Source organism: Saccopteryx leptura, chromosome 2 (genome assembly GCF_036850995.1).
Source record: "Saccopteryx leptura isolate mSacLep1 chromosome 2, mSacLep1_pri_phased_curated, whole genome shotgun sequence".
Classification (NCBI taxonomy): Eukaryota; Metazoa; Chordata; class Mammalia; order Chiroptera; family Emballonuridae; genus Saccopteryx; species Saccopteryx leptura.
The window spans coordinates 305,899,528-305,926,360 of NC_089504.1; the positions used below are offsets into that span (position 1 = coordinate 305,899,528).

Consider the following 26,833-nt stretch of genomic DNA (forward strand, 5'->3'; position numbering starts at 1 on the left):
GGCAGATAGAGGCGGGGCGCGGAGCCGCTTCCGGTTAGGCGGTGCTTGCGCGCGTGAGCTGAGCCGGTGGGAGAACGGCGGCTGCGGCACCTGGAGCGCTACAGGAAAGGTGAGCAGGGAGGAGCGGGGCCGTTTTTCTGCAGCCTTGTCCTTTTTCGCTTTATTTTTGTCGTCAGGCCGAGCTTCCGGCGCGGCAGTGATGTCCCTCGTTTCTGGCCTGTGTTTCTACTAGTTCGGGGACCTGGGGCCTGAGCTGGCTCGCGACCCTATGGCCCTCGGCACGCAACCTGGGTCGGAGGCCGCCGCGCGCGCCTGGGGAAGGGGCTTCGGTCCCGGCGAGGTCCGGCTCCCGGCTTTACGTCCAGTGGGGTGTTCTTGTGCCTAGTTTGCCACGTCCTCGCCTTCCGTCCCTGGGCCCCGAGCCCTGGACTAGACGGTCCCTCTTGTTTGTCTCCTGAAGGTCAGAGGCCAGGGGTAGTGTTATTGTAACAACTCCCTTCCACCTTCCCCACGCGAGCCTGCCCGTGTCCGCCGACCCCGCCCCAAGGCCACAGCCCCAGAGCGCGGCGCATCTGCCTGGAAAGTCGTGTTCGCTGACACGGGAGACAAGAAAGCATGGAAACACTAGGTGGTCGTCTTTTTTTTTTTTTAATTTTAACTTCTTATAGTTTTAAAGAAAAGCCCAATGTTTTGAGCTTCCATGTTTAGTTGCATACTTAAGGCAGCCACGGGAAAAAAGTTTTTTAAGCTTTAATAAGAATCTATGTTTTTACCTTGTCTTGTTTTGCCCCTCGCCCCAGCGCCTAATCCCGGTTTTTAGCATGGTCCAAGTAAAAACCTAGTTCCCTACAACTGCCCCGCTTACGAGTACGGTAACGTAGTTGGCAGTTTCGAAAACGGCTTTTGTCTCAAGGCGACATCTCCTTGGGTCTCCTGATGAAACTTTCAGGGCCTTCCATCGCAATTCCTAAATATATAAACTCCCAGAATAGTGTCTTGAGAATTAAATTCCATTTACTTCCTGGTATGGGCCATAAAGTGAACATTAGTTAATAAGTCGTAAATAAGGTTGCTGGAAGGTAGAAAATTGTCATCTCTGATAAATTAGTCCTTGTCATAGAATGGAGCTTGACATAGGACAGAAGCGTGTTTGACCACATTCAGAAGACTTAGTTAACCAAGTACCGCATGGTGGCAGTCACTGAAGAACTTGTAGTACTGAATAGTGTGCAGATGCAGGTCTAGATCGATAACCTGTATGTTGTATTTGTGTGTAGAGAGGATGAGTTTGATTAGGCATAATCTGAGTTCTTCGGGGATTCAGGGGTCTTCAATAGGCTCCTTTAGAGAATCACAACTGGGAGAATCAGGAACTGACAAAGGTGGACTATGTCTGAGTGGATGGTACTCAGATACAACTTTGAAATCAACTCATCATTCTCAGTATGGTCAGTTGCTTCCATTCATCCAGTGTTATGTCAAGATACTTATTGATGGTGTTTTATGTACATTGCACCAGTATAGATCATCAGTATGTTGATATTGACAAAGATTTTTCTGTTAGGTGGGTGCACCAGGGTTGTTGGAAGGACAGAGTTGTAGCCAAGGGAAAGCCATTGGAGATGCTTTCTAGGCCATAAGGTCCTAGATCCTCTCTGCACTCTTAAATATGGATGTTGGTGTAGTAATTTTTGTGTTAGAGTTAAGACCGCTGAAAACAACACTATTGCCGGTTGCTGGCTGATGGCCACATCCGGTCAGGGGAATTGGGGGTTGGGGAACATCGGCAGGCAGGAACTATATTGCTGCCAAGTACCGGCCAACAATCCATTAAAATGTATTGGTATATAAAAAGTGCAGACAGTATTAGGGACTGTAGAAGAATAATTTATATTAGCTGAGATCCCTGCTTTCCAAAACGGTAGCATCTATAGGAAAATTAGAGACAACTTAAAGTAGCCTCCGGTAATTATTGTAAAGTGGTACAGGCAAGTTTTATAAAAGTTTAGAACAGTGATTTCAACTGGTGTGCCACAGAATTTTTAAAACATGTAGTACCTATTTTGTCAGTAGTACTGACCTCTTTTCCCTTAGATTACCAAATGAAAAAAATGACAACCAACACAATAGCCGTCCAGTATGAATGAATCAAAATTGTACCTATTTTTCTTTGTCAGATCAGTAGAAAATAATATATTTTTGGTGTGACACAGAAGTTTAGTAATTAGTTTGTGTGTCATGAAATGAAAAATGTTGAAAGTCACTGGTTTAGAGGAATGAATGAGCACAGATCGCTTCCAGCTGGAGTGATCATATGAGATAGGCCTTTCCATCTACAATTAAAACATTATTTATAGACATTTGGCACTGAACGAAGGTTGAGTTAAAATAACTACCAAATTATCAAGGATTGTATGCATGCTACATGTGCACAGCAGCTAGCAATCAAGGCTCTTCTCCCTTCATTTTGCAAAGCATTCCTATGGCAATTAATTATGTATTAAAGTTTTACTTTTTTTTTAATGCAAGGAAGCCCTTTTTAAAAAATTTTATTTTATTTATTCATTTTAGAGAAGAGAGAGAGAGAGGGAGAGAGAGAGACAGAGAGAGAGAGACAGGGGGGAGGAGCTGGAAGCATCAACTCCCATATGTGCCTTGACCAGGCAAGCCCAGGGTTTCGAACCGGCGACCTCAGCATTTCCAGGTCGACGCTTTTTCCACTGCGCCACCACAGGTCAGAGTTTTACTTTATTAATTAAAGTTTTGCTTTAGTTACAGAACTAATGAGGCATGAGTAATAGAAGTTTGTCATTCTCAAGCTTTTCTTCTGTAGCCAAATTTTATACTTTTTTTGTACTCCACTGTCTTCTAAAGGTATGCCCTCACACAAATGATTAAAATGTATAAACTGTAAATTTACTCCACAAAACAAACATTGAATAAATGATTTGTCATGTCATAACTCTTATCAAATTATAAAGGATGACATTACTACTTAAATATGATAATCTATTGGTGGTACTTGTTCCAAGGTTTGTAAGTAAAGTATGTCAGATAGATAACCAAAGAGCTTTAATTTCTAGATTTCATAACATGGACCTTGGTATAGTTAAATTGCTATCAGGCTGCCTTGCCCCCCCCCCCCCCCTTTAACCTCACCCCCCTATAATTTAAGTGGACACTTAAGTAGTGAGATTCTGCTTTTGCTGCATTATAGGGGAATGCCTTTTCCCCCTGAATATCCAGCTCAGAGAACTGGAATTTTATCACCACACCCATTTCTCACACTTGTTAACATTGAGCAATGATTGGGTCTTTGGTCAACCAGAATAACCGGGATCACTCAGTGCTAATTGTTTTGAGAAGCTGAATTTAATCCAGGCATCTAAATTTCCCTGAAACAATTTAAGTGTTCTGTGACTAACAGATTATTACAAAAGACTTTTCAAGGAAATTTTTGAATGAGTAATACAAACTGATTCTTAAAGCTCATTGTTGTTATTGAAAGAAATTCAAGCTATGTCATTAATCTTTTCTTCTTATAAATATACTGGAGCAATTCATGGAAATAACTTTAGAACAAAATTATTGATGACACTGTAAAAGGATGATAGGCAATTGATATCTTTTCTAGCCCTTTTGCTTGTGTCTCTAACATGGAGCTATCCAGCAGAAATATACTACAAGCCACATATGTAATTTAAGTTTTCATGTGAAAGTTTAAAACAGGTTAAATTAATTTTAATTTAATCCATCTGATACATACAAAATTCCCTTTGTTTGCTAGTACAGTGTAGTACTTATACCACATTTTAATTTACACTAGCCACGTGGACAGTGCGAGTCTAGATTTTTTTTTCAAATATTAGATGTTACCCTTGATAAAGGAGGGACAGTATTTTAGAGAACAACTTACAGGTCATTTGAGAAGTGGGAAATGGGAAGATGTTTTTTTCACAACCATTGATTTATCTACTAGATCATGTGGTGGAAGCTTATACAACCAAGTCCTTCACTTATGCATATCATATATCTTCCTAACATCCTGTTAACCATTGATGTGTAGCTGTGCTGATGGGAGCAGAAAGAGCAGGATCATTTGGTTCAGTTTGGTTGAAAAGAGAAAGATGCTTCAGAAATAACTGCACTGGAGTTCTTCAAATGCCTGTGTGAAAAGTGGTTTATACTCTTCTCACATCTTCCCACATAAAATGTCTTGCCTTGAGAAATATCTTTTGTTTCTACCTGAACATTTTTATATGTGTTTGGATTTAGATAAATCTAGTACAGTTTTTTTTATTGTCTGTAACCATAAAACAAGGAGCCTTTTGTTAAAGTTTCTAATAGCTAGGAATTGGTATATTTGTGGGCACATAGAGTGGAGCTTACATATATGTATGTATGTGTATATATATGTAAATTTTATGTGCAATATGTTACTTAATATATATATTAAGTGCAGATTTCTCATTGCCCACTGCAAAGATGAAGGTAGGATCATTGACTTTGTCCATCAAGTGGTCCTTCATGATCCTACTAGGCAGTTTTATCAGTGGTAGATGACAGATTTCAGGGTGACAGTATGTTGTGAGGACGCAGCATGGACAACTCCTAGAGACTGTGGGTGAAGGAAAGGGAAGAGCAGGTGGAGTCTGGGAAGGAATGACTTGGGATTGTGGAGACCTGCACAGTGTTGACTGATGGAAGGGAGAAGCATATAGAAGGGTGGGACTGAAAGTTTGAAAGAGGGGGCACAGAAAGAGGGAGGGATAAATAATAAAACCAGATCACTTGGCTTTTACTGTGGAATTCTCTTACTCTGTATCAAGATGCTAAGCCTAAAACTTAAATGTACTTTTTCCCTTTAAATCACAGTGCACCAGTCTGTTACATTTCTTATGTCACATGTATCAAAACTTTGTGCAGTATCTTTTCCAGGCCTTGATAATGTTGCAGGGCTTCAGCATTTATTAATATTGTAACATTTGAGGTTTGCTAGTGTTGTTAGAGTATCATGCAAGAATTGTTATGGTATTATGTTCTGGGAATGTATTTAATCATTTATAAAATTTTTCTTAATCTGAAGTCCCCTTATTAATAGGTAGGCATAAGGAAAATTCTCTGTTGCAGTGACTCGTGATTTTACTTGATTCTGTAAGCCTCTAATATTATAGAAATTATTTAAATATATCGCAGAATATCAACAAGAAATATATAAATTGCCTGACTAGGCGGTGGCGCAGTGGATAGAGCGTTGGACTGGGATGTAGAGGACCCAGATTCGAGACTCCAAGATCACCAGTTTGAGCACGGGCTCATCTGGTTTGAGCAAAGCTCACCAGCTTGGACCCAAGGTCGCTGGCTTGAGCAAGGGGTTACTCAGTCTGCTGAAGGCCCACAGTCAAGGCACATATGAGAAAGCAATCAGTGAACAACTAAGGTGTCGCCATGAAAAACTGATGATTGATGCTTCTCATCTCTCTCCATTCCTGTCTGTCCCTATCTATCCCTCTCTCTGACTCTCTGTCTCTGTAAAAAACAAAACAAAACAAAAAAACAAACAAAAAAGAAATGTATAACTTGTTACTTGTCTTTTAAGAGTTTTATTTGTCTCCTCTCTCCCTCCCTCTTTCTCAAAAGGTAATATAGAGGAATGTGAGCTCATTTACAAACAAGAGATTACATAATAATACAATATTAAAGTTCTCTCCACCCCAGCCCACCGCTTCTCTCTTGAGTGTAGGGGTTAAACAAGTAGATGTTTATCTTCCCACACCATTTTTATGAATGAATATTTTATAACATATAAACAACCTGGTGAGGTAGTCTGGTCTTGGTTTTCACATAAATGGAGATCTTGACATTGCTTTTGCAACTTGGATTTTTGTTTTCTTGGATTTCGTTTTGGTTGGTTTGGGAGTTATTTTGGGTAGAGGGGTTTTTTTTTGTATTTTGTTCACTTAAAAGATCGTGGTAAGTTCTCAGTTCAGTGCATATAGATCCACCTTATTCTTTTTAATTGCTATGTAGTGTCCCATAATATAGATTTATTTATTTATTTTCAGAGACAGAGAGAGGGATAGATAGGGACAGACAGACAGGAACAGAGAGAGATGAGAAGCATCAGTTCTCTGTTGCAGCACCTTAGTTATTCATTGATTGCTTTCTTATATGTGCCTTAACGGGGGGGGGGGGGGGCTACAGCAGACCAAGTAACCCCTTGCTCGAGCCAGCGACCTTGGGTCCAAGCTGGTGAGCTTTGCTCAAACCAGATGAGCCCGCGCTCAAGCTGGCGACCTTGGGGTCTCGAACCTGGGTCCTCTGCATCCCAGTCCGACGCTCTCCGCCTGGTCAGGCCCATAATTTAGATTTAATGTGTATTTAGTAGTTCCTTGGTTTAGTTTGTTTTTCTTTTTTAAAATTAAAATTTTTTTAATTATAGTTAATATTTAATATTATATTATTTAGTTTGAGGAATACACCATAATGGTTAGACATTTATATAACTTACAAAGTAATCCATAAGTCTGGTACCCACCTGACACCATACAGAGTTATTATAATATTATTGACTATATTCCCTATGCCAGTGGTCCCAAACTATTTTTGGGCCACGGACTGGTTTAATGTCAGAAAAAAAAATTTTTTTTTTCATTTTTCCGAAGCTGGAAACGGAGAGGCAGTCAGACAGACTCCCGCAAGCGCCCGACTGGGATCCTCCTGGCATGCCCACCAGGGGGTGATGCTCTGCCCCTCTGGGGCGTCGCTCTGCTGCATCCAGAGCCATTCTAGTGCCTGAGGCAGAGGCCACAGAGCCATCCACAGAGCCATCCCCAGCGCCCGGGCCATCTTTGCTCCAATGGAGCCTCGCTGCGGGAGGGGAAGAGAGAGACAGAGAGGAAGGAGAGGGGGAGGGGTGGAGAAGCAGATGGGCGCCTCTCCTGTGTGCCCTGGCCGGGAATCGAACCCGGGACTCCTGCACGCCAGGCCGACGCTCTACCGCTGAGCCAACCGGCCAGGGCTAATGTCAGAAAATATTTTTATGGACCGGCCTTTAGGGTGGGACGGATAAATGCACAGAATAAAATTATGCAACCGGCATGAAAACTGTGGTATTTTTAAATATAATTGTCAAACTTACGAGACAAGCATCAAGAGTGAGTCTTAGACGGATGTAACACAGGGAATCTGGTCATTTTTTAAAAATAAAACATCATTCAGACTTAAATATAAATAAAACGGAAATAATGTAAGTTATTTATTCTTTCTCTGCAGACCGGTACCGAATGGCCCAAGGACCGGTACTGGTCCACAACCTGGGGTGTTGGGGACCACTGCCCTATGCTATACTTTACATCCCATGACTGTCTTGTAACTGCCAGTTTGTACTTCTTAATCCCTTTTGTTTTCTATTTTTTTATCATTCTGAACTATATCATGAACAACTGTGTACAGGTGTCTTTATATATAAATTTGAGTGTTTTGATCAGATAATGTGAAACAGAATATTAATCCACTTTTATGTTGTAATTTTTTTTTCCCCCCCGAAGCTGGAAACAGGGAGCGACAGTCAGACAGACTCCCGCATGCGCCCGACTGGGATCCACCCGGCACGCCCACCAGGGGGCGATGCTCTGCCCCTCCGGGGCTTCGCTCTGTTGTGACCAGAGCCACTCTAGCGCCTGGGGCAGAGGCCAAGGAGCCATCCCCAGCGCCCGGGCCATCTTTGCTCCAATGGAGCCTTGCTGCAGGAGGGGAAGAGAGAGACAGAGAGGAAGGAGAGGGGGAGGGGTGGAGAAGCAGATGGGCGCTTCTCCTGTGTGCCCTGGCCGAGAATCGAACCTGGGACCCCTTGCACGCCAGGCCAACACTCTACCACTGAGCCAACCGGCCAGGGCTTTATTTTAGTTTTAAAAAATGTTTCCATTGACTTGAGTTGGGAGAAGGAAGGGAGGGAGAGAGAGAGAGAGAGAGGGAGAGGAACATCAACTCTTTGTTACTCTTAGTTGTGCATTCATTGGTTGCTTCTTATTTGTGCCCAGAACAGGGATTGAACCTGCAACCTTGGAACATTGGGACAAAAGTCTATCCTCTGAGCTTCTCAGCCAGGTCTATAATTTGATGCACTTTTAGAAACTTTAGCTGAGTTCTAACATTGATGGGAACAGCTTAGGAGAAGTGCCACCTTCTTCCCCGCTCTCAGGTGTCTCCAGGTTTTGCTTTCACCTTGCTTCCTTTCATGGGTTTCGTCAGTCTTAACAACCATCCATTTTGAGAAGGTGCACTTGAGAAGCGACTGCCTCCTGTTACCTCTTTTGCTGTGTTTCTGTTTGTCTTTTTGGCGCTGTCCTTTTTGCTTTCCTTCTACTTTTAAGGAATCTTGATATAACATATTCATCATTAACTGCACTTAGCATTTTTTAGTTTATTGAATCCAAAGGACTCTATAAATCCAAGATAATACAATGTAACTTCCTTTAGTTACTAAATGGGGTTATAACAAAAGTGGATACAATGAAATGTTTAAACTATTGGTATATTTAATTTCCTTATCCCCTGGCACAATTCACTCTTTATTCTAGTTCCCAAACTCTGAGGCAGGATCAAGCATATGCAGTCTTTTTAAAAAGTATACTTTCAAGTCAGATTTTTTTAAGTTATTACTATTGCTGTTTGAGAGTTTGGTGAGAGAATACTGGCTCTTAATCTGACTTTTTTTTTTTTAAATATTAATAGTTAGAATTTACATATAAGATGTGAGCCCTTAGACTAGACTGTTCCATTATTGACAGTCTGGAGAAGGTGAAGTCTGTGATTCGTTTAATCTACAGCTTTTAGGACAAGGTAATGCATTTAACTTACATGTGATTCAATGTTCCTCTGTACTGTAACCTTGTGTTAGTGTCCTAGGGCTGCTGTAACAAATTACCACACACTGGGTGGCTTAAAAGGACAAATTTATTCTCGCCTAGTTCTAGAGGCTAGAAGTTAGAAACCAGCAAGTTGGCAGGGCTGCCTGGAAGGATCTATCCTTCACTCTTCCCAGTTTCTGGTTTCTGGCTTATAGGAGCATCACTCCAGTCTGTGCCTCTTCTCATAATGTGGCATTCTCTTCTCTGTGTCTGTGTCCAAATCAGCCATTGGATTGGAGCCCACTCTAATCCAATATGACCTCATTTTAACTTAATTACATCTGCAAAGATCCTTTTCCACAGAAGACCACATCCCCAGGTACCAGGGATTAGAACTTCAGCATATCTTTGGGGAGTGCTATTCACCCACAAGTTTCATGCCTATTAACCACCTGTCCGTCTAGGAAGGGAGCCATTGGTCCTAAAGGGAAATGAGAATGTGAAATTGCATTACTGCAGGGGAGAAAGTATTCAGAATTTGTGTTCTGATGAAGGATTAATTAAAATATGAAAGCCTGGGGAAATCTTCCCCTTTGATTTTTAATTTTACAGTTTTTTCACTAAGACTTTAACCTCTCTGGACAGTACCCTGGGGTGTCTGTAGAATGTGCCAAATAGGTTACTATCCTGAAGGTTCTCTGCAAGAATCACCTGTGACTGCAGAGATTCTGAAGGTATGGAGTAGGGCCTTGGAATCTGTACTTGAACAGTACCCCAGGTGGTCCTTATGCCTGGAAAAGTTTAGGAAACACAATATATGAGTGATAAAGCAGTTATTCATCACCATACCATTGGATTGGTTTGCTCTTGCAAGGGATTTGAGATCAAGCCTGGACATGGGAGTGGCTTGTTGCTATAGGGCAGGACCACTGCTCAAGTGTTCCACTGGCTCCCAATCTCATGGTCATCCGAATCGACTGAGAAGCATTTGAAACTATAAATGCCTACATTCAACTTCAGAAATTCCAATTCAATAGGGAAAACTTTTTCAAAGCTTCCTAGGTGATTCTAATAACCAGCCACATTTGAAGACCAGACCATTGATGCATCACAAAAAGTCAAGTGTTGGAGACAGCAGGTCTGGATTTGAATCTTGGTTCTTTCACTTTTAAGTTTTACGAACTTGGGCAAAAGGATTAAAGTTCTACTTTGGTGTTTTTTAAAGGGAGATTGCTTACAAGGTGGATGTTTTAACTATAATTCCTTGTCAGCCTATAGTCAGATGAAGGAAATCAGTGAAAAATTTTCACTGTAATACTGGAAAGTCTGTTATTTTTGGATAAGTAATATTTAGGATAATAGCAAACCATTAATTTAACTGGGTGTGAGCTTTTTTTATTATTATTTTTTAATTCTTTAGATCTTATTAATTCATTTTAGAGAGGAGAGACAGCGAGAGAGAGAGAGACTGAAAGAGAGAGAGAGTGGAAGGGATGAGCAGGAAGCATCAACTCACATATGTGCCTTGACCAGGCAAGCCCAGGGCTTTGAACCGGTGACCTCAATGTTCCAGATCAACACTTTATCCACTGCGCCATCACAGGTTAGGTGGGTGTGAGGGTTTTTTTGTTTGTTTGTTTTTTTCCCACAGAGACAGAGTGAGAGAGAGGGATAGATAGGGACAGACAGACAGGAACAGAGAGAGATGAGAAGTACCAATCATCAGCCTTTCATTGCGACGCCCTAGTTGCTCATTGATTGCTCTTTCATATGTGCCTCGACCGTGGGGCCACAGCAGACCTAGTAACTAACCCCTTGCTCGAGCCAGCGACCTTGAGTCCAAGCTGGCGAGCCTTACTCAAACCAGATGAGCCCGCGCTCAAGCCGGCGACCTTGGGGTCTCAAACCTGGGTCCTTCACATCCCAGTCCGACGCTCTATCCACTGCGCCACCGCCTGGTCAGGCAAGGGTGTGAGCTTTTAAATTTAGTAAGCATAATGCCTCCTGAATTAACTACCTTTCTTTTTCTTTAAGCTCTGATTAACATGGACCTGCGACAGTTTCTTATGTGCCTGTCCCTGTGCACAGCCTTTGCCTTGAGCAAGCCCACAGAAAAGAAGGATCGTGTACATCATGAGCCTCAGCTCAGCGACAAGGTTCACAACGATGCTCAGAGTTTTGATTATGACCATGATGCCTTCTTGGGTGCTGAAGAAGCAAAGACCTTTGACCAGCTGACCCCAGAAGAGAGCAAGGAGAGACTTGGGTAAGGTGTCAGCTCTCAGGGGGCGAGTTCACATAATGACATCTCTTTAGAAATCAGCTCATTCTTTTTTTTCCTCTGGATCATTATGCAGTAATGCTGTGTTGTACTACATTTTATGAAAGCTAATCACAGAATTGCTACCACTAAAATTTAATTGAACACTTATTTTCATACATTTCTCTATTGAATAACAGTTTTTACCTCATTCTACAAAGCAAAGTCATTTTTGTGTAAAAGTACCAAATATTAAAGAACCCAGCTTGATCACAAAGGAACATTACATGGTAGGGGGAAGGGGAGCATTCTAATTCCTGTCCCTTTTGATTTTTAAAAACTATTCATAACCTATATTCACTGTTGCCCAATCCAAGGCTTTGAGTGGATAATAAACTGCAAATTAAATCTCTGGACTAATTTCTGTAAAGTTCTTGATTTCTGAGAATGTTCTTCACTCTCTTTGTTTTCATTCTCAGATATTTGCTTAATTAAAAACAACCAAAACAAACCAACTTTGCCTTTTAGAAGATTGTAAAGGTAATGGTCTTAATGTCAGCGCTGAGTCGCTGGGCCTTGCATGGTTGCATGGCTCTCTAGGCAAGCATCTTTTTACCTAAAGCATTGGTTTCGTACATCCCAGTTGATTATTTCTATCTAATTGGGGATCTAAGAATGTTTTTGGCTCTTCCAAAACCTTGCTTTTTAAGGAAATGCGGGTTAATTTAACTACTATTTTCTCCTCAGTAATTACAGTTGGTGTTACTTTCTGAACTACATTCAAGAGACTTGTTGGAAAGTTGTACCACATAGGAACTTCCAAAGATATTTTGCTGTCGTGGGTAGTTCTATGATTAGGAGACATTACAGGGTTTGCTTTGAATGATACTTCAGGGCAAATTTATTTAATTCTTTCTGTAATAGTTTATTCTTGAATACTAACAAATAATAAAAAGACTTTGCTATGTAGAATGAGAAACTATACTAAAATATTTGAAAGTAAATAGAGAAAATAAATATATAAAGGAATCAGTCTTTTGTTAGGTTGCTTTTCTAACTTTGAGAGACCATACTCACTTTTAATTTTAATCTTACAAATGTGCTAACGTTCCCAGCTGAAAACAGAGCTGCATGCGGGAGTTCTCGGTCTTCATGTCCTGCTATTAATAACGTGCATGTCCCACCCACATTTTGTCTGCCCATCTCTCTTCACAGAATCACTCTCAAATAATGACGTGCCCTTAGGTTTGGCGTCAGTCAGGGTCTTCTGGCTCTGCTCAGGTAATGCAATAGCTCTGCTCGCATTACTCAGTAGAAAGGAAATATTGAAAATACTTTCTTCTTTCATCAGTAAATATCAGAAGTTGCACATATGAGGGGACTCTATATTTGATTAGAATAAGATCATATTTTTTATGGAATATATGAATGAATCAGGTATGATTTGCTTCTCCCAGATTTTGGAGATAGTGACAAATATCCCATTTGTAAGGTGACATATACTGTTGGAAGCAAAAATTCCTGGTGAACTTTTTTGTTTATGTAACTTAATCACTGTGGCATTTCTAAACACTGTTTTGGTAGGTGACTGTATACCAGATGTTGGAAATGACAGATTCCTCCTCTTTTCCATCTATTTTAGAAGGCAAGTCATTATTAGAGACAAAATCATTGTGTATATCTGTACTTGTAAAAATTCACTACTACTTAAAATCTTTAGTAGTAATATCTAAAAGACCACAGAAGCATTTTAAAACAGTTTTAACATAGTTTTAAGTTTGTTTTTTTTTTTTCTTATTAAGAATGTTGACAAGTAGAATTTTTTTTCTTATGTGTTTGTTCTCAGCATTCTTACCACCTTCCTCAACGAAGTCTAAATATCCTTAATTTTCATTTACGTGTCCTTCCAGTGAGGGTTTGAGATAGTGGTTGTTAGCGTAAAAAAAGAAATTCTCACCATTGACATAGAAATGAACTAGGGCAGTTCATCATCCTTTTCTGGGTCCTAGCCCCAGTCACGTTAGGAGTCTAATGAAAGCTAAAGACTTGCTCAGGAAAGTGTACACATGAATAGATATAAAATTCTGCATGCTGAAAATTTCAGGACAATTACGAACCCTACTGAAGCCTACTTATAGACCCGGGTTCTTAAAAAAAAAACAACCAAAGGATTTGTTTTATGACTTGAAATGTAGGGGCATATGTTACTTCTTAGAAATAACATAAAGTCTACTAAGTGCATTGTGTTTGTCCTGGAATAATTAATTGAGTGGTGTCATACCAGCATCTTTGGTGTTCTCCAGTGTCATAGCAATACAACACCTTTAGCTTCAAAAATTTACACAGGCTTTTAAAGATCAGACCTTAGAGTAGGGGTCCCCAAACTTTTTACACAGGGGGCCAGTTCACGGTTCCTCAGACCATTGGAGGGCCGGACTATAAAAAAAACTATGAACAAATCCCTATGCACACTGCACATATCTTATTTTAAAGTAAAAAAACAAAATGGGAACAAATACAATATTTAAAATAAAGAACAAGTAAATTTAAATCAACAAACTGACTAGTATTTCAGCGGGAACTATGGGCCTGCTTTTGGCTAATGAAATGGTCAATGTGCTCCTTTCACTGACCACCAATGAAAGAGGAGCCTCTTCCGGAAGTGTGGCGGGGGCCAGATAAATGGCCTCGGGGCCGCATGCGGCCCTCGGGCTGTAGTTTGGGGCCGCCTGCCTTAGAGCTTTGTGTCCCAAATAGGATGTGCCCACTTCCAGTATACTTTCACAACTGCCTGCAGGGTGGATGGCCAGTGAGATTAGAATGGCTTTTATATTTTTGTTTTAATTTTTTTTTCTGCTTTTCTTGCTTTATTATTTATACTTCCATGGCCTCTTGGAAAAGTAGACTGAGGCCAATAAAATTAGCTGGCCCAGGTGAACAGAGGACAGTGGCTGGGGAGCCTGGCTTTCATATTTTTAAATAGTTGTGTTTAAAAAAAGGATGCAGCTAACTGTATGTGGCCATCAAAGTCAGAAATACATATATACTGTCTGTCCCTTTTCAGAAAAAGGTTACCGTCCTCTGGATTAAACCATTGGGGATATTTCTATTGAAGTAAACTTCATTCAGTCAACTTCATTGAGAAAGCTCATCTTGAACAGTCACATCTTTTTTTAATCTGAGTGATCCTTCTTTTTAGACTACTTACAGTAGTTAAAATTTTTCTTTTGGGAGTGAGAGGAGTTCTGATAACTTGCCCCCCCCTCATTTTTTTTGAATGGTAGTTAACACTCTTGATAGTCAATACCATTTTGACACAAGCTGGACCCTTTATAGATAATTCAGAATTTTTTAATACTGGTGTAACATAGTGGCCCTGGCCAGTTGGCTCAGCAGTAGAGCGTTGGTCTGGCTTGTGGAAGTCCCGGGTTTGATTCCCAGTCAGGGCACACAGGAGAAGCGCCCATCTGCTTCTCCACCCTTCCCCCCCCTCGTTTCTCTCTGCCTCTCTTGTCCCCTCTAGCAGCCAAGGCTCCATTGGAGCAAAGTTGGCCTGGGCACTGAGGATGGCTCCATGGCCTCCGCCTCAGGCACTAGAATGGCTCCAGTTGCAATGGAGCAACACCCCAGATGGGCCGAGCATCGCCCCCTGGTGGGCATGCCGGGTGGATCCCAGTCGGGTGCATGTGGGAGTCTGTCTGCCTCTCCCCTGCTTCTAACTTCGGAAAATACAAAAACAAATTAAAAATAAAAATAATCTGTATTTGTATTGACATTAAAAAAATACTGGTGTTAACCTAATTTGTTTTAGTAGTTATAACTGTCCAGGGTTAAAGTTGCAAATAATGTTTTTGTCCTATGTTCTTGTGGATAGAGGAAGGTATTCAAGAGGTGACTTCTTACTGAATTACCTTTTCTATCATTTTAAATCAAGAGCTGCAAGATTACACATTGTCTGAAGGAAAATGCCTAATTATGAGATTTAAGTTATGCCTAACACCATATCAACATCAAGGTGAATCTCTTCTCATAGCGTTGCTCATATTCTGATTTTAATTACTTTCCAGTGTGTTCATGAAATGTACACAGACTGGGAAAAGACATTATTTGCTATCAAGTGAGTCTTTTTTATTTTTCAGTCCTGCATTTAGTAGAGCCTGGGAGTATGCTACAATTTCAATTCTGTTACAAGTTTTGATTTAAAGTTCCTATTCCAAACTGGGCCACTTACTTGTGTGACTTTACATATGTTGTCTTAGCCTCTAGGAGTAGGTGATTGCATCTTTAAAACAGGAGTTTTCAGCCTGACCTGTGGTGGCGCAGTGGATAAAGCGTCGACCTGGAAATGCTGAGGTCGCCGGTTTGAAACCCTGGGCTTGCCTGGTCAAGGCACATATGGGAGTTGATGCTTCCGGATCCTCCCCATCTTCTCTCTCTGTCTCTCCTCTCTTTCTCCCTCTCTGTCTCTCTCTCCTCTCTAAAATTAAAAAAAAAATTATAAAACAGGAGTTTTCATATCATGTGCATATTTTGAAAACCTTAAATTAAGACAACAGATGGAGAGAAAAGCCTGTGAAGGATGAAGTGTACTGATTCTTGAGCTTTGTGGTTCTGATTTATCATCTGCATGCTAACCCTTCGCTTATTAACATTCTCATACCCAGAGATGCGTCCTTTCCACATTATTCCTTCAGTTTCCTGGGTTTTGTGCTTACATGTGGAAATCCAATTTGACATAGTGTATAATAAGCTGCTGGCCATTTTTTTTTTTTTAATAAGCTTGCTTCTGTCTTTGTGGACCTGTTTTGTTTTCAAAGTAATTGTGACTTGAGGTATAAGTGATCCCAGATCTATTTTAGATATCTTTAACAAAAGTGTAATCTTTTTTTAAAAGAAACTGAATGTTTTCAAGTCTGGTTTAAATTTTTGAATTTTTAGAAAACCATGTCAATGGTTGTGATTATTTACCAAGAAATTGAGATTCTCCTAAAAGCAATTTTAAAAACAAATGTAAAGATTTGCATGTTGTCTGATACAAAGAGCGGAGAACCCAGACAGGAATGGATATTCACTCCTGAATACTGACGGTCCTGTGAAACCACCTCTGGAGGGACTGGCCAGCTTTGCTTTTGGATCCAAGTGAACCAGCCATGGACTGTGTGTGCCTTTATCCAGATGGCTCATCACAGACCACTGAAGGGGCACTTAAGAGAAAAATTTTCAGTTGCCTGTCTAAAAGATTTGTTTTAGGGACAATTTTTATTTCCATATTTTAACCTTGGGCAAGTACACCTGTGGTCACAGCACACACCTGGCTAATAAGTCCAGAGCCTTGTGTCCTTTTAACTCTGCTGGATTTCTCTGCATTTTCTACAGAAAGATTGTAAGTAAAATAGATGGCGACAAGGACGGGTTTGTCACTGTGGATGAGCTCAAAGACTGGATTAAATTTGCACAAAAGCGCTGGATTTTCGAGGATGTAGAGCGGCAGTGGAAGGGGCATGACCTCAATGAGGACGGCCTCGTTTCCTGGGAGGAGTATAAAAATGCCACCTACGGCTACGTTTTAGGTAGGTCCCTACTGTCTGGGGGAAAAAGCTTTGTGGAGCCGGCACCTTGAAACGTAACTGTTTTGTCTTGTAGAGTGATTGTAGATAAAATAGACGCGGATAAAGATGGGTTTGTGACGGAGGGGGAGCTGAAATCCTGGATTAAGCACGCCCAGAAGAGATACATATATGACAATGTTGAAAACCAATGGCAGGAGTATGATATGAATCAAGACGGCTTAATCTCCTGGGATGAGTACAGGAACGTGACTTATGGCACTTACCTGGGTAAGGGGCAAGATGTCAGCCTACAGAGACCATGATCTTGAGCCAAAGAAACAAATGGGTTACACAGTGAAGGAAGGGAAGAAACAGTTTATTTTCATCCATTGCTGAGCTGATTTCCCTTTATTTTATTAATTTTAAATTTGTGTTTCACGTATTTTTTAAATTAGTTTAATTTTGGTTTTCAAAGGTCTGGCATCTGTTACATCTTTAGCATTTCAGATATATTGTACCGTTTTTCTTTCTGTCATCCCTCGCAGAGACTCTTGGAGTAGATCTCGTTTAAAAGGCTGTGTTGTCCCCCACCAATACAAAGCAAGAGGCTTTGAGATTCTCTTGATAAGGTCACACTAAGATGTTGGGCCTGAAACTCAAACCAAATGAGAGCCCTTTGTAACTGTGAGACTAGGAGGAAATTAATCTTTCCTTAATAAAATAAAGATCAAATATAGCTTTCCTTGATTTAAAAAAACAACAACAAAACAAAACCATTTCAGTATGTCTGCTTACTGAAGTTTAGATATGAAAATTTCCCATTTGTTTTCTCTGGCACATGAGTTTATCGGCCTGCTTTGCAAATGCTTCAAGGCAAATAAATGTGACTTTGACTGTTTTCTGTTGATTTGGTAGCTGTGTGCTTGGGCTACCTATTAGTAATTTTCTTCTACTTATTACACTTGCCTGCATCTGAATGCTAGGTGGCGACCTTACTAAGTTGATGATTTAGGGTGTTTCTGTTAATGAAATTCCTGTACTGTATACATGGTTACAGTTTGAGGCAAGAACCATAAGTGTTGCTGCTTGCATTTTTATCCCAAAAGTTGGGCACATTTCTGGGTTAAAGCAGGCATTTTTCCACCCCTAATAGGCAATGAGTGTATAATGGAGTGTTTCCCTCACTAGATAACCAGCTGTCCATGTTAATTACAGGACCGCATGCGTTTCTTGTGAAGGGACTTTTATTTCTGTGTCAGCGTGCTCTCATTCCTGAGACTAAAGTGGCAGTCCCTCTCCGAGCTTGACACTTAGCCAAGAACCAAACATAGACTTCACCCAATTAAGAACACGTGTATTAAAAAGTCAGGGCAGATGGAGAGGCATTCGTGCTTGCTCTCTGACTGGGACCCAACACCCTCCTGACTTATTTGGAATTAATTATAAATACAAAACAAAGGGTACAAATGGTGTGTTAATAAATCTCAGCTCAGACCTAGGCACTCACTGTCTGCCCAAAACAAATCTTAAACTCTTTATATGATTATGTGCATAAAAATCTGTTGAAAGCTGTTAGCTCACTGGGCAAATGATTCATTGTAATGGATATTTCTACTGCCTGAGAGTCTGTATAAGCCGAGCACTGGCTGGAGAAGCCATGTCTTTATAAGGCATCTTTTCCTGGAGGCATGTGGGTAGACAGCAAACGGGGGGTGATGAGTTGTCTTACAGAAGTGCTGAGGAGTGTTTTGGGAGTGAGCTCTTGATTCAGTTCAGAGTTCAGATATAAATCATCCTAGCTTTTAATTAAAATCTGTCATAATGAATCTGCTCTCCACAAAAGGACCAGTCCCACTATCTCTGCCAAAAGTAAAATATGGGAAACAAGACCCACCATGCCAGTACCAAAGCTAGATTGGGAGCCCACCCAGGGCTGCGTGCGGCCAGGGCTCAGCACCGTTAAAGCTCTCCGAGCTGTGCTGACAGGCACATGAGTTTAGTCACTGAAAATAAAATTTATCTTCTTTACTCATCCATATGAACGCGCATGCTCTCAGGCCCCTTCGTGCCGGTCACCACGCCTTACCAAAAAGAGAAGAGGAGGGCTGTTTGCTCAGAATCTCCCCGTACTGTATAGTTGTCTTCTGTTACCTTTCTTATCTTTGTTATATAGTTGGTATATAACTTAGCATCTGAGAAAAGTGATTATTTTCCTTTAATTCTCCATCTTCAGCCTATTGGGACTTTGAATATACACACACAGGGTTCCCAAAGCCTTATGACTCAATAAGCTGTCTTACTGAATTTTGACCCTCAACGAAGAATGAAGCTTCAAGCTGCTCAATTCTCAAAATAAAGCAATAGCCTTTTGTATGTGTGTGAGAGAGAGAGAAAAAAAGAGAAAGGAAGGGAGAGAGATGAGAAGCATCAACTCGTACTTGCATCACTTAAGTTGTTCATTGGTTGCTTATCATATGTGCCTTGACTGAGGGGCTCAAGCCAGTAACCATAAGGTCATGTTGATGATTCTGTACTCAAGTTGGTGAACTTGGGGTTTTGAATCTGGGACCTCACTGTCCCAGGACAATGCTCTATCCACGGCTCCACCACCAGTCAGGTGCAGTAGTCTTTTATTTTTTTCAGCTGTGCTTAAAATATAAAAAGACTGAATTACAGTGTCAAGTTAGAGTGTGATGTTATTGTTAAAGGGACCCTGTATGTCTTTTTATAAAACTAGTACCATACTTTTTTTTATTTGGTCAATATGTTGCAGGAACAATCATTCCTTAACTTTATTGTGTCTTACTTTCAGAGTGGTGATATTCTATTGCTTGAATCCAAGTAGCCTACAATGAACTAGAAGGCCTTTGATACCTAGCTTCTTAATGGGAACCTAATGTTTAATAAAAATAGCAATAACCTTTATTGAAAGCCAACTATATGCCAAGAACTGTTCTAAGTACTTAACTTAGATTTATTTGCTCATTTAAACCTCATAACAGTCCTGTGGGGCAGAAACCATTATCTCCATTTTGCAGATGAGTAGATCGAAGCACGGAGAGGTTACTTGCCCAAGGTCACACAGCTAGGAAGTGGTAGAGTTTGGATTTAAACCCAGACTGTGTGACTTTAGAAGCACCACTGCCCCTCAGATACGACTAGCGACTCAAGCCCTCACATAGCCTCAACCCCCAGTAACTGTGAAGAGTGTAATGGGTTACATAGTCCAGGAGCCAAGGTTCCATGTTGAATGACAAACATTTACATTCAATTCAGACCTGACTTTGAGGTGTTTGATTACCAGAACTGAATGTCTACACTGCTGCATTTGTACCTATGTAATCAGGAGTTAATTCTTCATTGTTTGGTTTATCTTTCTTGGAAATTGATTTCTCAGCCCACACATTTTCTTATTTTCTGGAAGTCTTTTAAGATTTAACCTAAATTTTTGTTTTCTAGATGATCCAGACCCTGATGATGGATTTAACTATAAGCAGATGATGGTGAGAGATGAGCGGAGGTTTAAAATGGCAGACAAGGATGGAGACCTCATTGCCACAAAGGAGGAATTCACAGCTTTCCTGCACCCGGAGGAGTATGACTACATGAAAGATATAGTGGTACAGGTGGGTGAGAGTGAGGGTTCTCAACGGAAATGTGGTTCTCTTTTCGTTGCTTATGCTGTCTTTCTCCTTTTGCCTCTCCTCTGTATTTGGATGAATGACTTGCTATATACAAGTGCTCGCCAGATTTGAATCTAGGCACTGCAACTGTTTTTCTGTGATCAAGTCATTTACCTTTGGTGTCTTTGGCTTTCTCTTTAGTGTGACAATGCTTATCAGATAATATATTTTGCCATTTCATTGGTGGCTTTATATTATAAGCATGAGAGGGAAGTCCTCTATTTTTAAAAATATCCCATAACCAGCCTGACCAGGCGGTGGCACAGTGGATAAAGCGTCGGACTGGCATGTGGAGGACCCAGGTTCCAGACTCTGAGGTCGCCAGTTTGAGTGCGGGCTCATCTGGTTTGAGCAGGGCTCACCACCTTGAGCCCAAGGTTGCTGGCTCGAGCAAGGGGTCACTTGGTCTGCTGTAGCCCCCCGGTCAAGGCACATATGAAAAATCAATCAATGAACTACTAAGGAACCGCAATGAAGATTTGATGTTTCTCATCTCTCTCCCTTCCTGTCTGTCCCTATCTCTCCCTCTCTCTGACTCTCTCTGTCTCTGTCACACACACACACACACAAAATATCCCATGATCAGTAATAATCAGATACTGAATAATAAAAATGATACTGAATAATTCTCATAGAAGTCAATTAGATGACTTCAGCCTGACTGGAGCTGTCAGATCATCATGCTTGGTGGACAGTTCCTTGTTAAGCAGTGCCAGTGTTCTTTTAAGAAGACTCAGTTATTTTAGGTTGAACCATAAAACATTGATAGTATTTTATCATTTCTAAGCTAGAAAAAGAGTAGTTCCATATGATTTAATCATACACATAAACATGCATTTGTATATATCTGTATATTTTAATGAGTAATAAATAATTGCCAAAACTAATTCATCCAGATACTAACTTTAAAAATTTCTTTTTATTCTCTTCTGTGTAGGAAACAATGGAGGATATTGATAAGAATGCTGATGGTTTCATTGATCTAGAAGAGTATATTGGTAAGTTTGTTTCCAGCGTTTCTCTTAGAAGAGGCCAAGAAGCTTTGATGAATATATCCACCATAGTAACAGTTTACCCCATTGGTCAACTGTGAGCACCTCATTAAGCCAGACCAGTGTGAGGAATAGAGGGGTGTGGTACAGTGTATTTAACAGCACTGTCCCATCAAAAGGGAAATGTGAGCAGCGAGTGTAATTTTAACTTTAATAGCCACATCAATAAAATTAAAAGGTAAAATTGATTTCAATAATGTTTTATGTAAGCGAGCTTTATAGAAGAGGCAACATGGAAAACACTGTAAAATATGGTTGTATTTGTAATTGATTGGTAGACAGTTTGGACATATAACATACATTTCTCAAGTTTCCTTGAGAATGTATACCTTTCTGAAACCAGCGGTTGAGTTTAATTAGTTACCTTTGAGTAAAATGGAATATGTTAGTCTTTATCTATCTTGATGCTAGTCATCACCCTTTATTTCTGTACTTTTTAAGAGATAAGGACTCTCTTTGTTCTCACAGTACTCAAAATCAACAGCTGGAAATATTCTTGTTGCAAGATCAATTAAGTCTCGGGAAAATACCTTGTTTTATAAGTTCTCTGTGACCTAAAAGCCTTGTAACTGCAGTAAGGTTCCAAACATTAGGATGAAGAAAGAGGGTTAGACTAGATTAGCGTGGAACAGTCTGGAAAAAGGCAAACCCATGTTATCTAAGTATGTCTGTGCACACAGGTGACATGTACAGCCATGATGGAAATGCTGATGAACCAGAATGGGTAAAGACAGAGAGAGAACAATTTGTTGAGTTTCGAGATAAGAACCGTGATGGGAAGATGGACAAGGAAGAGACCAAAGACTGGATCCTTCCCTCAGACTATGATCATGCAGAGGCAGAAGCCAGGCATCTGGTCTATGAGTCAGACCAGAACAAGGTACGGCTGGCCAGGCCCAAACAATCGAGTAGTAATGGAAGTCTATTTCTAGGGGATTGCCTAAAAAATTCCTATTAAGGTACATAATGCATTTCTGGTCTTAATTAATCTAAGTCTGTCACATACCTAAAGTTGGCAGTTGAAAACTCACAAGGCAGAACTAGCTCCCTGATCTCAGTTTAGAAGTCCCTTTGCCCAGTACACACATCATTGGAAGAGTCCAGGCCTCAGGAAAGGGCTGTTGTATGTGATCTGTGCCCAGTACGCACTCTGGATCCCAGGAAATTTTCTTTGCTTTTTAATTTTCTTTGTTCTTTTACCTATTACAGGCTCATTGTGCCTAGTCAAAGCTGATTGTTTCCTCCTGAAATCAAATATGCTTTTTAAAATTAGGCCCTTTCTAGTAAGTTATAAATAAGCCTTTTCTGGAGCCTGTTCAAGTTGTCCTTGATCAGTTATCTGAGGCATTTGATGGTTCATTAAAAAAAAGTGGTGTTATCCATGTAAATTTGGGGATTTTTAGTACTCTGAACATTCTTTTATCTAGGCCAGGGGTCCCCAAACTACGGCCTGCGGGCCACATGCGGCCCCCTGAGGCCATTTATCCGCCCCGCTGCACTTCCGGAAGGGGCAGCTCTTTCATTGGTGGTCAGTGAGAGGAGCATAGTTCCCATTGAAATACTGGTCAGTTTGTTGATTTAAATTTACTTGTTCTTCATTTTAAATATTGTATTTGTTCCCGTTTTGGTTTTTTACTTTAAAATAAGATATGTGCAGTGTGCATAGGGATTTGTTCATAGTTTTTTTTTATAGTCCGGCCCTCCAATGGTCTGAGGGACAGTGAACTGGTCCCCTGTGTAAAAAGTTTGGGTACCCCTGATCTAGGCTAATCTTCAGTTTGAAAAGCAGTTTCTTATCCTCAAGTCTTTTAATGGTTATTCTGTTCTTGCTCAATTACTTCAGTAGTGGGGTTTGTAAGAAAAGGAAGCTCATGTAATCATGAGCTAGATAATATTTGAGATGAATGTCTGGGTCTTCATTGGGGTGTGTCTGGAATCTAATTGGTAGCTAGGGCACAATGGAGGCGGGGCTGTGTGCTTGATAGTACAGTCTCTTGTTGATCTAATTCACTCTGAAGTATTTTACCCAGTTCTTGACGACCCATATCTAGGAGATATCTCACATGTTGCTTGAAACGGTGTTTTCTTAAGAAACAAACCTGTATCTCTAGCATTGAGTTACTGAACTATATTATTTTTATGAAAAAGGTATTAATTGCTATTTTTCCCTCTCTTTGTGCATGTGTACAGGCCAGAGGGGTGGGGTGGGTAGAGTGAGGGTAGAGTTCACATTTAATTTACTAAGAATTAAAATCTTAAATCTCTTCAGACCATTGTTGATTGTTCTATAGTAGTATTTCTAAATTTGGAAAGGGAAATATATTTGCCTCATTTCACTCTTCTAATTTCAGGATGGCAAGCTCACTAAGGAGGAAATTGTTGACAAGTACGATTTGTTTGTGGGCAGCCAGGCCACAGATTTCGGGGAGGCCTTAGTACGGCATGATGAGTTCTGAGCTGCACAGGAGCCCACGTTTCTTCAAAAATAATTTATTTTTACAGCTTCTGGTTTCACATGAAATTGTTTGCGCTACTGAGACTGTTATTACAAACTTTATAAGACATGAAAAAACGTAACGAGAACCATCCATCCCTGTTCCTCCTCGCTTAGGGACTGGAGGACTACCGTGCTTCTGAGGAACAACTAATTAGTACACTTGTGTTTGTAGATTGACACTTTGTATTATGTGTAATATGGTGTGTTTATTTTTGTATTTGTTTTCTGGGTATGATACAAAGGATCAAGATCCTCAGCTCATACTTGTGACAGAAATTAGCCATTCACTCTTTTGCAACCCTTATCGTGTAATTTTTATAATTCTACTTAACTAATTTTTTAAAGCCTGAGATCAATAAGAAATGTTCGGAAGAGAGAAAAAAGAAAAAAATGTACCCCACAATTTCTACTTAGATAACAATCTTGCCTATTGAAAAGCAGATTTCATCAGTAGTAGGGGCCACATATCCTGTTCAGTTGCTACAATCCAGCAGCTGACCCTGGCATTATGTATGTGGGCAAGGACAGAGCCCTGTGCTGTAAGGAAGCTTGGAACAACTTGATTACATTCATCCTTTTTTCCCCCTCCCCTGTAGGACTAACTGTTGACTAATTTTGTCAAGCACAGCTGTGGTAGGAAGAGTTAGGGCCAGTGTCCTGAAAATCAAGTAGTGACTGTAGTCTTTTTACAGAGCTATACATAGAAACAGCTGGAAAGCTGAAGAAAGAATGCGAGTGTTTTCAGGGCACACGCTTCATTCTGGGTGTGCATCTGCTGAAGTGCTCGCAACTGTCTTGCCGATTGACTCACTGTAAGTGCCCTAGTGGGTTCGGTTCCCCTGTTCCCCAGGGGTCCCGAGGCGGTCATTGTGTTCACTGCAGTTACAGTGTGCTCCTTTCCAATCATGTCCTTGAAAGTGCCTTTAACAAAAGACATGGTCACTGAATGAGCATTCTCTTAAGACACCCTAAGATAAAATAAAAGAGAAGGTTATTTGCACGACCTGATATGAAAGCTTAGAACCTCCCAGTGGTGGGATTTTTTCTCTTCTCTTTCAGACAGTGGTTAAATAGCAGTATTAGGAGCTCAGTTACAGTGTTTTTATTTTGTGGGTTGGTTTCCAAAAACCACATGCTGCTGAATTTACCAGGGATCCTCATACCTCAGAATGCTAACCACTTACTACCAGGCCTGTTTCTGAGTCTGCTGGAGAGCCAGAGCTCAGACGCCAAGATGAGAGAGCCTACGGAGAGGGCTCTTTGGTTTGAGGACCATTGCTACCCTTCCTGCCTTTGACCTGCCACCCCCACTTCCCCCCACTGCCAAAATAAAAGTTCATCTTGGATCAACAGATCGCCAATCTTTATAAAAGAGGGATGTTGAAGAAAGAGCTGAAGAAACCGTCCTCTGTCCCCAACTCACTTTACCCCTATTTTACATAACATGAACTCTTGTCTTTTTGGTCCCTTTCTTACAGATGGGCCTCTTTTGAGAGAATTTATTGTATTCCAAGTTCTTAGCCCTCAGGTTACTAAGATAAATATGTATATCTAACCATTATTATTTCATATATCTTCTGGATAATACTCGGGTGGTGCTGGGTGATTATTATAACCTGAATCTAATGTATCCTTTGGTCTTCCTTGATCGTGTTGATGTGGGCTCCTTGGGCTGATGAAAAGCCAGGTGTCATGGAACTTCACCCCAACCTTTGCATTGAGCTCTTGAGAGTGAATACACTTCTAAGTTTAACACCAGTATAGGGGACATGGAAATACTCTGCCCTCCAGAGTCCCCATTTTTGTTGTTAAGAAGACCAGAGATAGCTAACTATGCCACCAATTTGGGCTTAGAGAGAACACATCATGACTGGCAGGAGCCTCGCAGCTCACTAGGGACAGAGAACCCAGGCCTTATGTAAAAGTCACACACTTAGAATGCAAACCTTCATCTGCTAGGACAGCAACTTCTGGATGCTGGGTGCTCAGCAGTAGGCATTGTACTCAAATCTCTAAGGATCCCCTGCATTATTTTTTTGGTTTAAGCCAAGCTTGGGGCTGGTGGACAGTCGCTGCACAACCACATCGTGTGTCCTGTGAATGCTGGCTCTCTTGAGTTTGGATGTTGGTTATTTTTTATGGAGTGTAAACCAAGTTTTATATTCTATAATGCAAACAGGTACCTATCTGTTTCTAAATAAAACTGTTTACATTCGTTGTGGGGTATGTGTGACCTTTATTCTCTCTTTCTTAGCGCGCGAGAGACAAGGGAGATAAGCATCCGCTTGTAGTTGCGGCACTTCAGTTAACTGACTGCTTTCTCATTCGGCCTTGGCCAGGGGCTCTAGCTGAGCCAGTGATGGTGGGGTCATGTCTATGATCCCACACTCAAACCAGCAATCTTGCAGTTTCAAACCTGGGTCCTCAGCATCCCAGGTTGATGCTCCAACCACTGTGCCACTGCCTGGGCAGGCTATTCTCTTAAGAAATGGAATGCTTGCTTAGAATTATGAGTGCTAAGCCTTGGTGGGCCAGGTAGCTCAGTTGATATGAGCATTGTCCCCAGTATGCCAAGGTTGCAGGTTTGATCCCAAATTGGGATACACACAAGTCAACCAATGCTTGTAAGAACAATAAATCAATGTTTCTCTGTAAAAATACATTTAAAGAATTATGAGTGCTATAAAATGTCACAGAAAACAAGTTTTCTAGATGTTTATTATACCTCCTCAACCCAAAGAAGTCACTGCTTTCTAAATTGGTTTATTTTCTTTCTGTTCCTAGAATCTAACATCTTCACAACAGCTGTAATCCTCTTCCCTTAGGCTATATCCATGTAACTGCTCATTACACAGTTGTCTAATACAACACACAAAACATTCCCACTTGTGTACATACTTATCTTGATTTTTATTTCCAAACGGCTCTTTTCAGAGGGTT

General features: G+C 40.7%; 1 protein-coding gene across 2 annotated transcripts; it reads left to right on the forward strand.

The window, feature by feature from the left end:
• On the forward strand, positions 1-26,117 carry CALU (calumenin). Of its 2 annotated transcripts, none has more exons than XM_066362612.1 (7): positions 1-109; positions 10,887-11,118; positions 16,489-16,682; positions 20,121-20,287; positions 21,282-21,342; positions 22,077-22,276; positions 23,748-26,117. In XM_066362612.1, the coding sequence occupies exons 2-7, from the start codon at positions 10,898-10,900 to the stop codon at positions 23,850-23,852; spliced, it is 948 nt and encodes a 315-aa protein (XP_066218709.1). In that variant the 5' UTR covers positions 1-109; positions 10,887-10,897; the 3' UTR covers positions 23,853-26,117. The 2 variants fall into 2 exon arrangements, with proteins under 2 accessions (XP_066218709.1, XP_066218710.1); XM_066362613.1 differs by lacking the exon at positions 16,489-16,682 and adding an exon at positions 16,756-16,949.
• Positions 26,118-26,833: the final 716 nt, after the last annotated feature.